Below are 14171 nucleotides of genomic sequence, written 5' to 3' on the forward strand. Positions count from 1 at the left end.
TTAAAACTGCCCCTGTTCCAGTGTTCCCATATATCAAAGTTTATCCGACTAGACACCCTTAAGCTATTAACAAATTTTCAGCTTGCTATTAATCAACTTTTTTTCATACGCGGGATCCAGACCTATAAGCGTTTAATAAAGAATTTATCTTGTGATAAATTTCATTATTAAAATTATTGGAATAATAATTATTTAATTAATAAATAATTTGATGATTCAAGGAGAACCACAAAGTCTGGCTTTATAATCCAGAGAAGCGAAAGGGTTGTTCTCCCAAGTTATTATTGTTACAATTTCGAACTTAGTGCAAAAATTTATAGGGATTTACATAAAATTGACTATAAAATTAAGCAGGATTTGAAAAACTTGAATTTTATTTCATTTTATGGGGTTTTAGAACAAGCAAAACTCTTTATCAAGAATGACATTTTTCGCTAAAATTGAAAATAAAAAAGTTTTTCCTCTTGGGCACTCCATCCGTGGACACATTGTATATTGTTTATATGATCTGTAAGTTTCATCGGTTGAAAGTCCTTATTATTGAAAGGGCTGTAGTTAAAAGGGGTTGAACGAGTCACTGATCACGAATGTATGCAAATTTCGAAACACCAAATCTCAGTCAATTTTTGTCTAACAGAAAAACAAAAAAATACATGATATTCAGAAAAGCAATTTTTGGTATCTCTAACAATTTTTAAGTTATTCTGAAAAAAAGCATATTTTTCAAAATTTATATTTTTAAAAATTTTACTTTGAAACCAAATTTTTTCAAAAATAAGCACTTTAAATCGATGAAACTTACAGATCATATAAACAAAACATAAGTAAAATAATTTGTGGAGCGGTAACGATTAATTTCATTTAAGTTGCTAATTAGGGGGTGGTCTCCTCGAATTTTTTTTGCAAAAACAAAAGGGACCAACTTTATTTTGAGCGTAACTTGCTTAAATTTAAAGCTAGAAACTTTTTGTAAAAACAGAAATAAAGCTTTTTTAAAAACTGTAAAAAAGTTATAATGGGTTTTTCCCAAAAAGTGCTTAATTTTTTGGATATTTTACGTCGAAATATTCTATTTGAAATTTGGTGAATATGAATCTATTTTTCATTGGCTATAACTCTGGTTCTGCGACATCCAGAGACCTAACGCGTACACCATTTTTTTTTACTTTTTTATAGGCTATATTTTTGCTAAGAATGTTTTTTTCGACAAAATACTAACTTTTTGAGTTATTTGCGAAAAACCGTCTAAAAATGTGGTTATTTTGTTGAAAAATGAACATATTCACTCGCAAATAACTCAAAAAGTGTTGACTTGGTGAAAAAGCTCTATAGAACAAAAGTTACTTAAAATTAGTCAGTTTACCCATTTCCGGACTTATTTTGGACATATATTTTTTCACCCCCAAGAGGGGATGGAAGTCACCCCCAAGGCAAAAGCACACATCGGCACAATATCACTTTTTTCTTTGACATGTAAGCTCTACGTATGCCAAATTTCATGTCAATCCAAGCGGTTCTTTAAAATTTAGAGCAAAAACCGTGAAAGAATGGACTATAGCTCCAAAAAGTCATGGTTTTAAGATATAAGCCTCTGAGGTTATACCTACAGTGAGGACGTATGAGTTTGAATTAATTCATTTTCTCGAGAATTGGCGACTCTGGAGATAAATGCCGAATCGGGTCGATTTTTATTTTTAAGTTATAATTTTTTGGCATAGATCAAGGACTACCACAATCCAAAGTTTCAAAACATTTGATAGAGAGCCATTTCCCATAAGGGTTCTGCGGGGTCCTATAGCATTTAATACTTTCATTAAAATTTCAATCTTGATGATATAAGATATAGAATAAATACTTCTGACTATGTTTCTCTTAATAGGTAACTTGCATAAAATTTTAAATTCGAAAAAATGGTATACCACAACAGAACATAATTTAGAACCTGTATCAAAAATAAAAAAGTTTTGTTTGTCTTTCGTTTGGCCCCTAAAGACGACTAAAAATTCAACTTATACCAGCCACCCCAACGCGTCGTGACGTCACAGGGTTGTATATTTACATTCTACACCAATTGTATATACAAGGTGTCCCAAAACTAGTGGAACGGTCGAATATTTCGCGAACTAAACATTGGATCGAATAACTGAAAAATACGTGTTCAATAATTTTCAAAAATCTATCCAATGACACCAAACACCAACCCCCCACTACACTCCCTAAAGGTGGGGTGGGAGGTAACTTTAAAATCTCAAATGGAAACCCCCAGTTTTTCTTGCAGATTTTGATTCGCTACGTAAAAGTAAGTAACTTTTATTCAAGATATTTTTTTAAACTGTTGATAGATGGCGCTATAATTGGGAAAAACGATTTATCCTGATACCATAGGTAAATTATAGAAACGGTCTAATATCTCACGAAATACACCTCCAAATGACAAACTAAAAAACAGATTTTTAATCTTTTTCGAAAACATTTCGAATAACACCAAACGTGACCCTCCAACCCACCCCCTGGAGGTGGGGTGGGGGGTAACTGTAAAATCTTAAATAGCAACTCCCACTTTTTATTTTAGATTCCGATCCGTCATGAAAAATTAAGCAACATTTATTCGAAACCTTTTTTAGAATTGTTAATAGATGGCGCTTTAATTAGAAAAATACGATTTATTAGCGCCATCTATCAGAAATTTTAAAAAATGTTTCGAATAAATGTTGCTTTATTTTTTATGACGAATCCTAATCTGCAATAAAAAGTGGGGGTTGCTATTTAAGATTTTAAAGTTACCCCCCACCTTCAGGGGGTGGGTTGGAGGCTCATATTTGGTGTTATTCGATAGGTTTTCGAAAAAGATTGAAATCTGTTTTTTAGTTTCTCATTTGAAAGTGTATTTCGTGAGATATTAGACCGCTTCTATAATTTACCTATGGTATCAGGATAAATCGTTTTTCCCAATTATAGCGCCATCTATCCACAGTTCAAAAAAATTTCTTGAATAAAAGTTGCCTATTTTTACGTAAAGAATCCAAATTTGCAAGAAAAACTGGAGGTTTCCATTTGAGATTTTAAAGTTATCCCCCCACCCCACCTTCAGGGGGTGTAGTGGGGATTGGTGTTTGGTCTCATTGGATAGATTTTTGAAAATTATATAACACGTATTTTTCAGTTTTTCGATCCGATGTTTAGTTCGCGAAATATTCGACCGTTCCGCTACTTTTGGGACACCCTATATAATTTTAAATTAGACATTATAAACGTCAGTAGAAGATACAGTTATGTGACGTTACAACTGTTTTTGATCGTTTGAACTATTCATAGAAAATTTGTACTTTTACAAAATGGTTTTATTTTCAATAGTAAACCTTCTTTCCTTTCCTTCAAAAGTTGTTTTAAACTGCAATCTCAACAAACTGGTATATTTTATTACAATGACATACGATAAATGTCATTAGAATATAAATATTTTTTCTTTATTCCCCGACGACGATCTGGCTAAATACCCAAGTAGGTGGAGGCCAATAAACTAAAGAAGAAGAAGAAAAATATACGTAAATATAACCATAAACTGAACCACATAGTCAAACTCTGTGACGTCACGGGTCGCTTGAACTATTTTAAGATAAAGAAGACTAAATTTGTACTTCTAAATTATTATGAGTTTTTGAAGCGTGAAATTTTGGAAATCTCATTTTTATACAAAACCTAACATCATTATGTAATAAAAAAATGTGGAAGTTCCCTATTGATAGTACCTACATGACAGTTGTTAAGGAATAATTACTTCAATCTACAAACAGTATTACAATATCTAACAATAAAACACTGAAAACGTTTGTTTTCTATACTTCCACAAAATTTATTATAACTATGTGACTACAGCTGTTTCGGCAGAGTGCCTTTCTCAAGTGATTTAGTTTAAGTTTACTATGTGTTTGCCTTTTTAAAGTCTTTAACTGAAGAGGTTGAGGAGTGGGGAGCTGTTTGTCTCGAGTTGGTCATTCAGAATTATATCTGTATTTTTTAATTTATTCATTTCTATAGATTCTAATAAAGATAGTTTAAGGTCTTTATTTTAAATATGCAGAATTTGAAACTCTTCATTAAAAGAATGATTATGATCTAGAAGTTGAAGTGCGTATGTAGAAGTGTCTGTTTTTCTATTGTTGAAAGCCCTTTTGTGTTCTGCTATCCGTTTGTCAAAGGTTCTGCCAGTTTGACCGATGTAAGTTTTCGTACTGGCAGAACCTTTGACAAATGGATAGCAGAACACAAAAGGGCTTTCAACAATAGAAAAACAGACACTTCTACATACGCACTTCACCTTTTAGATCATAATCATTCTTTTAATGAAAAATTTTAAATTCTGCATATTTAAATTAAAGGCCTTAAGCTATCTTTATTAGAATCTATGGAAATTAATAAATTAAAAAATACAGATATAATTCTAAATGACCAACTCGAGGCAAACCTCTTCAGTTAAAGACTTTAAAAAGGCAAACACATAGTAAACTAAATCACTTGAGATAATCCCTCTGCCGAAAAAGCTGTAGTCACATAGTTATAATAAATTTTGTGGAAGTATAGAAAACAAACGTTTTCAGTGTTTTATTGTTAGATAAAGTGAACTTCCATCAAGTAACGGTCGAATCCATCAAGTATTACAATAAGTTTTAATTTATAAATAGAAACCTCTTAAGAACAATAACGTTTAACTAGCCGTCGGCTCTTTGACTATTTATAATATTTCACGATTGAATTGATTAGATTAGCGAGAAAATCATGAACGACGTTTCTAACAGAAATTCTTTTGGTTTGTTTCAGGCAGCCGCGTAAGTGCTGTTAGCATGTCAGTGCCTTCGATGGTACATCGAGCAGGGTCCTCGCTGGTAGTGCGCAGCATAGTAAGCGGCGACGCTCTCTACGATCGTGACGACATAGATAATATCCTCGACGACGCCGACGACGACGCTCCACCGGGAAACCACGACGACGCCGTTAGCGAGCATCTCAACAAAGAATTGCCCGACTGCAAAGTCAAAAGAAACTATACGTGCGTCGGCTGTGATTTTTTTACCCAGAATCCTCGCGTTTACTTGTACCACCTGCGCGATGTTCATAACGAGAAAGTGAAGATTTACGAGTGCCCGAACTGCATTTACGCCTCCAAGCATTTCCAGAAGCTGCTCAGACACACGAAGATGGTACACGATGACTCCCCCGCGTCGGTCGCGATCAAAAAACCGCACACCGACGATGGTTCAGCGGAGGAAGACTCCCATCCCGTCGTGTTTAAGTGTTCGGTGTGCACGTTCACCGGAAAGACGCCCGCGATGCTCGCGAAGCACGAGCGCGAAGAGCACATCAAAACGAAGTTCTTCCGGTGCTCGAAGTGCACTTATGTAACGCACATCAAAGCGCGTTACACGAAGCACGTCAAGTACCATTCGATGCCGATGATTAAGTGCGAGATGTGCGATTTCAGAACTCCGTACAAATGGAACCTGGACAGGCACTGCAAGAACCACAACGGGCACGGGGCCTTCAAGTGTTCGGCCTGCAATTTTACCGCCGATATCAAGCAGAGTTTGACGGTGCACGAGATGAACCACCACGTGCCTCCGGTGGGCCAGGCGGCGGGCCTGGGAGTTGGGAGACGGCGCAATAAGGTCGGCGCCAGCGATACAACCCTCGCCGAAGAGGTCGGACAGCAAGAGCGACAAGCGCAAGCTCAGGTGAGTCTCTTCTCTTATTTTTTTTGTTGTCTTTCGAACGATTTTTTCTCTTGACCGATGAGTTTCGTGAAAATTGAATTTTGTCCACATAGACAGTTATTTTTAGCTTTTCGTATCCTATAAGCAGCTTTCGGAAGAATATTTTTGCGTAGTTACAAGTTACCGCTATAATCGGTTTTATTTTCAAATGTTTGGTTTGTAGACAAAAATAACTTTATTATATACCTTTATTCGGTTTATTTTTATCTAGTTTGTATCTCTATTATGTTTATTTTTTAGGTGTTGTTTTTCTACAATAATATCTCCTGGCATTATTATTTTGTGAGATTTTACCAATAAAAATGAGAATTAAAAAACAGAAGAGTACAGTATATAGAGCTTTTCCTCAATTATTTGCTTTTTTCATATATGCCTAAGGAATTTTTAGTCCTTGATTGTGGCAATGATTCCTTGATTGAATTGTCAATTGAATAAATGTATGTCCTATTTTTTGGTTTCTCATACATAAATTCATAGGTTTTTTATTTATGTCTCTGCTATTGTTTTATATGAATTAACCACTTGTTGTACCTTCCTTTATGTGCTTGTGATATATTATTTAGGAATGAACCAAGTTATAAGTAATTAAAACTAATGCAGTTTCGAACTTTAAATTTCCAACTCGGAAGTTAGTTCCCTTCAGCTCTCTCTTCGATTTTTCCATATCCATGATCTTTTGTACTATGTAACGAGTAACGATATTTGCTGTCACTTTTTGTGTTTAGAGATAGTTTTTCACCGGAGTAATGAGTTCAGTGCGCTTTTCCTTTTTATAATTCGTTCTTCGATTTTTGTTTCAGTGCGTCCATTTCTTCCCAGCTTTGCCTCCAAATAGATCTATATTCGGAGCATGATGAAATGGCCCTTTACCGTCCAAGTTAAATTCATCTTTTTCAACTCTTCCTGTGCACATGTATTTTTGTATATCTTACTGGTAATGTGCGATCACTCCTTGATCGTCAGCTTAATGAAGCATAAAGCATAATATTATATACAGTCGGAAAAATGAAAGAATACCCATGAACGATCACATCAATCACTTATTTTGTATTTGCTGTCTTTTTCTATAAATAACAAATGTTTGTTATACCGGCTTATATTTTCCCCCATTTTAACTGCCTATAACTTCTAAACGGCTCAAGATAGAAATATGCGGTTTTCGCTGAAATGTTTTATTTTAGTAAAAGTTTTGTCTGAATGGATTGAATTTTTTATATCGCTTTCAAATACGAAAAAAAAAATGGCGAATTTTTGAAAAAAACATTGTTGACTTTTTTTTAATGTAGCACCCAGTATATTTTTTTGTAAATTGAAAGAAATGTCATTCACCTATCCACCGATATAAAGTTCTTCAAAATCGGTTGTCATATCACTGAGTAATTAATTTTTAAAGTGAGAGGTGCAACGTGGATTTCTCATACCTAAATAACATAACTAAGCAAATTGATATTATGTTATGTGATTTCCACATTGCATCTCTCATTTTAAAAATTAATTGCTCATTCATTTGACAACCGATTTTAAAAAATTTTATATCGCTGGATAGGTAAATGACCGTTTTTTCAAGTTACAAAAAATATACTGGGTGTTTTAATAAAAAAAGTCAACGTTTTTTTTTCAAAAATCCGCCATTTTTTATTTAAAAGCGATATAAAAAATGGTCATTTACCTAAAAACATGAAAAACGATCATTTACCTATCCAGCGATATACATTTTTTTAAAATCGGTTGTCAAATGAGTGAGCAATTAATTTTTAAAATGAGAGATGCAATGTGGAAATCACATATCACTCACATAACATAATATATCAATTTGCTCAGTTATGGTATTTAGGTATATGATATCCACGTTGCACCTCTCATTTTAAAAAATTAATTACTCAGTGATTTGACAACCGATTTTGAAAAACTTTATATCGCTGGAAAGGTGAATGACTTTTCTTTCAATTTACAAAAAAAATATACTGGTTGTTCCATTAAAAAAAAGTCAACAATGTTTTTTTCAAAAATCCGCCATTTTTTTTCGTATTTGAAAGCGATATAAAAATTCAATCCATTCAGACAAAACTTTTACTAAAATAAAACATTTCAGCGAAAACCGCATATTTCTATCTTGAGCTGTTTAGAAGTTATAGGCAGTTAAAATGGGGGAAAATATAAGTGGACACCCGGTAGAAAAAGACAGCAAATACAAAATAAGTGATTGATGTGATCGTTCATGGGTATTCTTTCATTTTTCCGACGGTAGTTAGGGTTGTGTCGTCGTTTAATGATATACCCATTCCATAGCATAATCTTCTCCATTTCTTCAGTGCCTCATTCAGGTAGATTTTAATTTTTAAAATCGGTGTATTGCTTTCACAAGTGTAATATTAGCGTTTCAGTACTTGAAAGTTGGAATATCTCGGACATATTACACGTGGAGAAAGATACAACTTGCTCCAATTGATTATGCAGGGAAAGATTCAAGGAAAAAGTAGCATAGGGAGACGCAGAATATCGTGGCTGCGCAACCTGAAAGAATGGTACGGATGTACATCTCATCAAATGATTTTTTCAGAGCAGACGCCTCTAAAATCCAAATAGCGATGATGATTGTCGACCTCCGATACGGAGATGGCACTTAAAGAAGAAGACTTGCAATAGTCTACAAAGAAAATTGTGTCATAAGCTTTCGTTAAGTCCAGAAACAATAAATGAGTTGGTTTATCCCTATAGCCATTCTTTTTTCATTTAGTTGGAATACAATGTGGATATGATCGATGTAAGATAGTCCAACTTGAAATCCTGCTGTATTCTAGCTTAAGTGGTTCATATTCGTTTTCGACTAGCGTTTTCATAACTTTTCTGTATAATCTACGAGAATGCTGGTAACTAAGATGCAGCTGTAGTTCTTACAGTCTGCCTTATTTCGTTATGAATCGGTGTTATTCATCCTTCTTTCCAGTTTTCAGTTTTCAGGTATATTATCTCCGTTTAAGTATATATTAAAAAGTTCTGTCAGCATAGTAACAAGTGTTGGTCCTGCATGTTTCAAAAGTTCAGCAAGAATTCATTCTGATCCATAAGCCCTTTTATTTTTCGTGGTTTTTATGAGTTTGACAGTTAGATCACTCCCACGTTTTTGGTTCATGGATTTAATATCTTCTGGGCGTTGATGTTGACGGTTTGTAGATTTGTCGTATTTATGTCTTCTCTCCTTAGATATCATACGAATCTCCAAACCTCGAAAGCTTGCTTTTACATAGACATGATTCTACTTCCTCGCATTTTCGTGCCCATGTTTGGTTTTTATGTCTTATAAACATTCTTTTATAAAATCTTTATTGATTGTGATATTGGTTTTTATTGTGTACTTCTTCGTCTTCTTCTTCGGCGCTAGCGATACAACCTTCGCCGAAGAGGTCGGACAGCAAGAGCGACAAGCGCAAGCTCAGGTGAGTCTCCTCTCTTATTTTTTTTTGTTTTTCGAACGATTTTTTCTCTTGACCGATGAGTTACGTGAAAATTTTTTCCACATAGACAGTTATTTTTAGCTTTTTCGTATCCTATAAGCAGCTTTCGGAAGAATATTTTTGCGTAGTTACCGCTGTAATCGGTTTTAATTTCAAATGTTTGGTTTGTAGGTGGATAGACAAAAATAATGTCATTATATACCTTTATTCGGTTTATTTTTATTCTAGTTAGTATCTATATTATGTTATTTATTTAGATATTGCATTTTGAAAATATCTCATGGCATTAAAACTTTTTTCTGGAGCTTCTGGTTTGTGGGATTTTTATAAATGGAGAGTATGGTACCTCTAACTTTTATTCAATCACTTTCGACTTTCATTTTTTCGTATACCTATCTAATGAACTTTTTATTCCTTCATTGTGCTAAATTGTCAACTGAATAAATGTTTGTCCTGTATTTGGTTTCTCTTAGTAATTTAATTTCATACCAAGTGTTTTATTTATATCTCTTATATTATAATTAACCACTTGTTGGACCTTCCTTTCAGCTACGAATTCTTCTCAGTAATTATTTCGAAATATGAAATAAATGTTTTTTAATATCTTCTAGTTCTAATACTCTTCTACTTCTTCTAGTTCCATAACCATTATCGTTCGTTCGATATGATGTTGGCTAGCTTAGTCGCTATCGTGACTTTATTGACAGCAGCTTTAAAAATAATGATGTAGTCGATTTTCCGCACCATTATCTTACATGTTTCAGCCATGATGTTTTTCTCTTAGCAGGATCATGTTTACCTCAACTCAGCTCAATTGAGTGCCGAAAACTCTCGAAACTCCAGATGACGTGCCTTAACAGTATTAATATTAATAACCCTGAGCACCAAGTGCTTCAGGGGTCGGTTCTTCGTGTTCAGTGACCTTAAAAACTTCCTGAACAAGGAAATCTGGCCCTTAACTTATTTTGACATGTTTATACACTTTTTAATGCATTTTATGCGCTTTAAAATGCATTTATGCATGTCCATCCATTTTTCTATAGCAGACTTTATCCCTGATGTCATCCTGAACATAATGAAAAAGTTGTAAGCCTCTGGGCGCTATATTTAAAAATCAATTTATTTTGTGCTAAATGCCCTGGTCTATGTCGGACCATTTCAAAAATTGATTGCACATATCGTCCCTGCCATTTCCAACTATCGAATATGAAAAGTGGTACTTTTCAGGAGAGCAAAATAACTCTTTTTTAGAGACTCCTAAATCAGCGCATTGACAAATGGGAAAATTTTTATATTTTTTGTATGTAATGTTTAATCTTTGTTAGATTGATAACAAATTTGAACTGCTTATCATTTTTTTCTTTCCAAAAAATCACTTCGTTACTTTGCTTTTTGTATTAATCAAAGATTTGTTTCGGTCCGATGATTCAAAGTAGCGAATGTATAATAGCGAATAACTGTATAATCAAATAATGAAAATCCGTTAAAATGAAATCATAAACTGCCTCACAAGAATTTCTGGGAAGCGATAGATACTGAAACAAAATTCGCACAAATTGTAAACACGTGCATTTTATTCTTCTCGGCAGTTTAGCATTTTCGACAGATTACAGATTATAATTGAATAACTGTTGAATAAATTACAACACAAACTAACGAATGTGACACATTCGACATTAAGCGTTGTACAAATAATATACCTTTAGTTATATTTATACAAAACAAAAGTATCGAATATAACCATTTTCGTCAGTTTGCAGTCAACCAAATAAAAAATGTTCATATTCGATGGTTTAAACAGCATATTTCCCGCGCTCCTAATCAAGCTACAATAACGAGAATTTGCCACAAGATGTATCACGTATAATGCGAAGGTAAGGTATCGAATCTGAAAAACCCTATTTTCACATTCGATAGTTAGAAATGGTAGGGACGATATGTATACATTTATTTCTCTGCATATCTGTGTCAGTACTTAAACAATGACTGAATGACTTGAACAAGACTTCTCTGTATCCAAGCCCCAAGTCACTACTAAATCCGAATTGAGTACATATTGCTATTTCTCTCGTCTAGTGTCCTGTATATTCTGCTATATGTCACTCGGAAAGATGTTGTTACTTGTTACTGCAGGAATATTTTCAAAACGTGTCTCACCACCTCACCAGACTTATTGTCCGGTAATCACTGCATGTCTTTGCACGATGTTTTCTTGGTATTGTGTGCTATTGTGATAAATAATGTAGACTTAAGCCAATCAGTTGGTATAATAGTTCATTGATATCTAATATTCTGTGTCCGTTTTTGTCTTCTAAATTTTGGGAGAGTACTTTCCATTTGTTTCCGGTGATCTCTTTTAATTTCTTGTGCAGGTGAAATATATCGTGTTTCTTTTCAATAAATGTATATAATATCGTGTTTCTATGAAATTGTGTTTTGGCATGTCTTATCTTTTGCTTGATTATTTCGGGGATCCTCGTTTACTAATTCTTTACCTTTATTTCTGACGTTACTTCTTGGGTCTAAAAATATTAAGACGTATTTTTCAGTTTTTGGATCTGATGTTCATTTCGCGAAATATCGCTGGATTCGTATTTAAAATTTTAAATTTACCCCACCCCTCTCCGTGGGAAGTTATGTTTGGTATCATTCGATAGATTTATGAAAAATATTAAACAAGTATGTTTCAAAAATGTATAAACATTCTCAATTTCTTTGCAATACGAAAATGCAGCAGCTGCATAATACTATGGTCAAATCTGAGAGTGCAGGAAGAGTCTATACCGGTTTCGGGGGTTGTTTCCCCCTCATCAGTAGTCCCATATCCTCCTCTCTCAGATTCTTCCACGTACCACACTTTGGGCCTTTCCGAATTGCAAAGAAAGAAATGTCACGGATGAACTAGGGCCATCTACCGAAAAACAAAGTAAGTTATCAATCGAAGTAGCACAGAAAACGACAAAAAAATATCGTCTTCATACTACCAGATTGACAACAGGTGGAATACTTTCTTTGGTTACACCTCCTGAGATTTTCAAAATTTATAAATCATACAGGATGCCGAGGAAATTAAGATGAGAGAATTTTAAATACTTCACAACTCATCTGCTCAGCGTGGTAAACGCTCCAACAAAAAAGATTCCTTAAGAGGATCGGTACGTTTTTTCGGCTGCAATGCTATTCAAATGGGGATTAATTTTTTTCGAATCCTGAGAAAACTAATAAGTATTTTTTAAAAAATTTAAACGCAGAATGAAAGATTGCGTTATTAGCGAGGGCCCAAAGTCCCTGAGAACTTCTATAATGTTTATTTTAATAAGTTACATACAGGGGTGAAAAACTAAGAGAAAATTTAGTGTTATTTTTAATTTCAAATATCTCATTCAAAATAAACTTTTTATTTATTCTAAGGGACTTTCGGCCCTCGGTAATAATTTAGTCTTTCATTCTGCGTTTAGATTTTTCAAAAATATTTATTGGTTTTTTCAGGATTCGAAAAAAACGAACACAATGTCCGTGGTAATTTTCCAAATCTATCTTTGTCATACAACACACTCAGTCGAATAGAATATTGTCAGTCAGACACTGACAATCAGTGACAATTTTAAATAATTGTTTGACATGAATCGGGAATATTTTTAATTGTTGATTAAATAATATTGATATATTAGACCTGGATCCCGCGTAAGAAAGAAAAGTTGATTAATAGCAAGCTGAAAATTTGTTAATAGCTTAACGGTGTCTAGTCGGACAAACTTTGATGCACGGGAACACTGCAACAGGGGAAGTTTTAATTGTGGAGCATGATAAACGTGTCGTCCTGACAAGTTTATGATGGTGAAAAATAGCAAGTTGTTTTTAAGTTTATTCGATAGCCAACGTTATGTAATATATGCGAAAATGTTTGTCCGACAAAAATGTTGGGCATTTTAACGAGTCCGACACGTAGAACATGTCACATCACAGGAATTATGTTGGTGATGAATAGCAGTCTGATTTTTGCATGAGAGTTTAATGAAAGGTTAAAAAAGCAATTGGAAGTTCTGTCCGACAAAATTAATGGGAAGTTTTCGTAGTCGGACATTCTAAACAGGTAAGATATAGACAAAAATGCTGGTGATAAATAGCTTTCCGACAAAGACGAAATTTAATAAAGTAAATTATTCCTTAGCAAGAATGACTGTTGTCGGAAAAAAATAAGGGGTAGATTTTGTAGTCGGACAATTTAAAAAAATAATTTTTGAAATTTTAATAAGGGGTGATTACTCTATGTCAAAAGCACCTGCAATCAATTACAATCGATATCTTTCGATTTATCTCAACATCATTTAGATACCTCACTGTAATACATTTATAGTAGATCAGGCAAATTATATTATGGATTGGGTGGTCTAGCTATCTTTGTCTGCCACATGCGCGGGATCGCTTGGTTAAAAGAGATAGATAGACCACCTATCGACTTTTTGCACTGTATTCCCTGTTTACCCTTATGTCTATGAATACATTTCCATTTAAAAAAAACTGTCACTTTTGACAATAATTCATAATAAATTGCAATCGTAACTTCAAATTTAAACTAATCGATTTATTTTGGCAGCAAATTATTTCTTGACCTGTGACATATTAATTACATTATTTCATTTGTAGAAAGTTGAGAAAAATTACGTTATACAATTTTAGTAATAATTTATTTAGGTACCCTTTTTCAATCAAGCAAAGCATTAAAGCACTAAGAATGATATTCAATAGAACTTTCACAATAATTATCTGGCAACTGAACCTCATGTAATTGATGACCAAGTATTTTACTAACTTTGTAAAATGTTCGAAAATTACTCAAAAATGTTCCGTTGAATGGTTTCACTTTTGATTTGGCGACTTAAAATTTAAACTGTTGACACTCAAAAATAGACACAAGAACACTCCATAGTTAATATAAATTTTAATT

General features: G+C 33.7%; 1 protein-coding gene across 6 annotated transcripts in view; it reads left to right on the forward strand.

The window, feature by feature from the left end:
- Positions 1-14171, forward strand: part of LOC114328000 (zinc finger protein 91) — a 448200-nt gene that overhangs the window by 301714 nt on the left and 132315 nt on the right. For 5 of the 6 annotated variants that reach the window (XM_050656367.1, XM_050656368.1, XM_050656366.1 and 2 more), the window contains one exon: positions 4819-5729. In XM_050656367.1, coding sequence (XP_050512324.1) covers positions 4842-5729 — 888 coding nt within the window. In that variant the 5' untranslated portion in view covers positions 4819-4841. Of the gene's footprint in view, positions 1-4818; positions 5730-9045; positions 9206-14171 lie in introns of those variants that run through there. The other variant, XM_028276746.2, reaches the window with a different exon arrangement.

Source organism: Diabrotica virgifera, chromosome 7 (assembly GCF_917563875.1).
Source record: "Diabrotica virgifera virgifera chromosome 7, PGI_DIABVI_V3a".
Lineage (NCBI taxonomy): Eukaryota > Metazoa > Arthropoda > Insecta > Coleoptera > Chrysomelidae > Diabrotica > Diabrotica virgifera.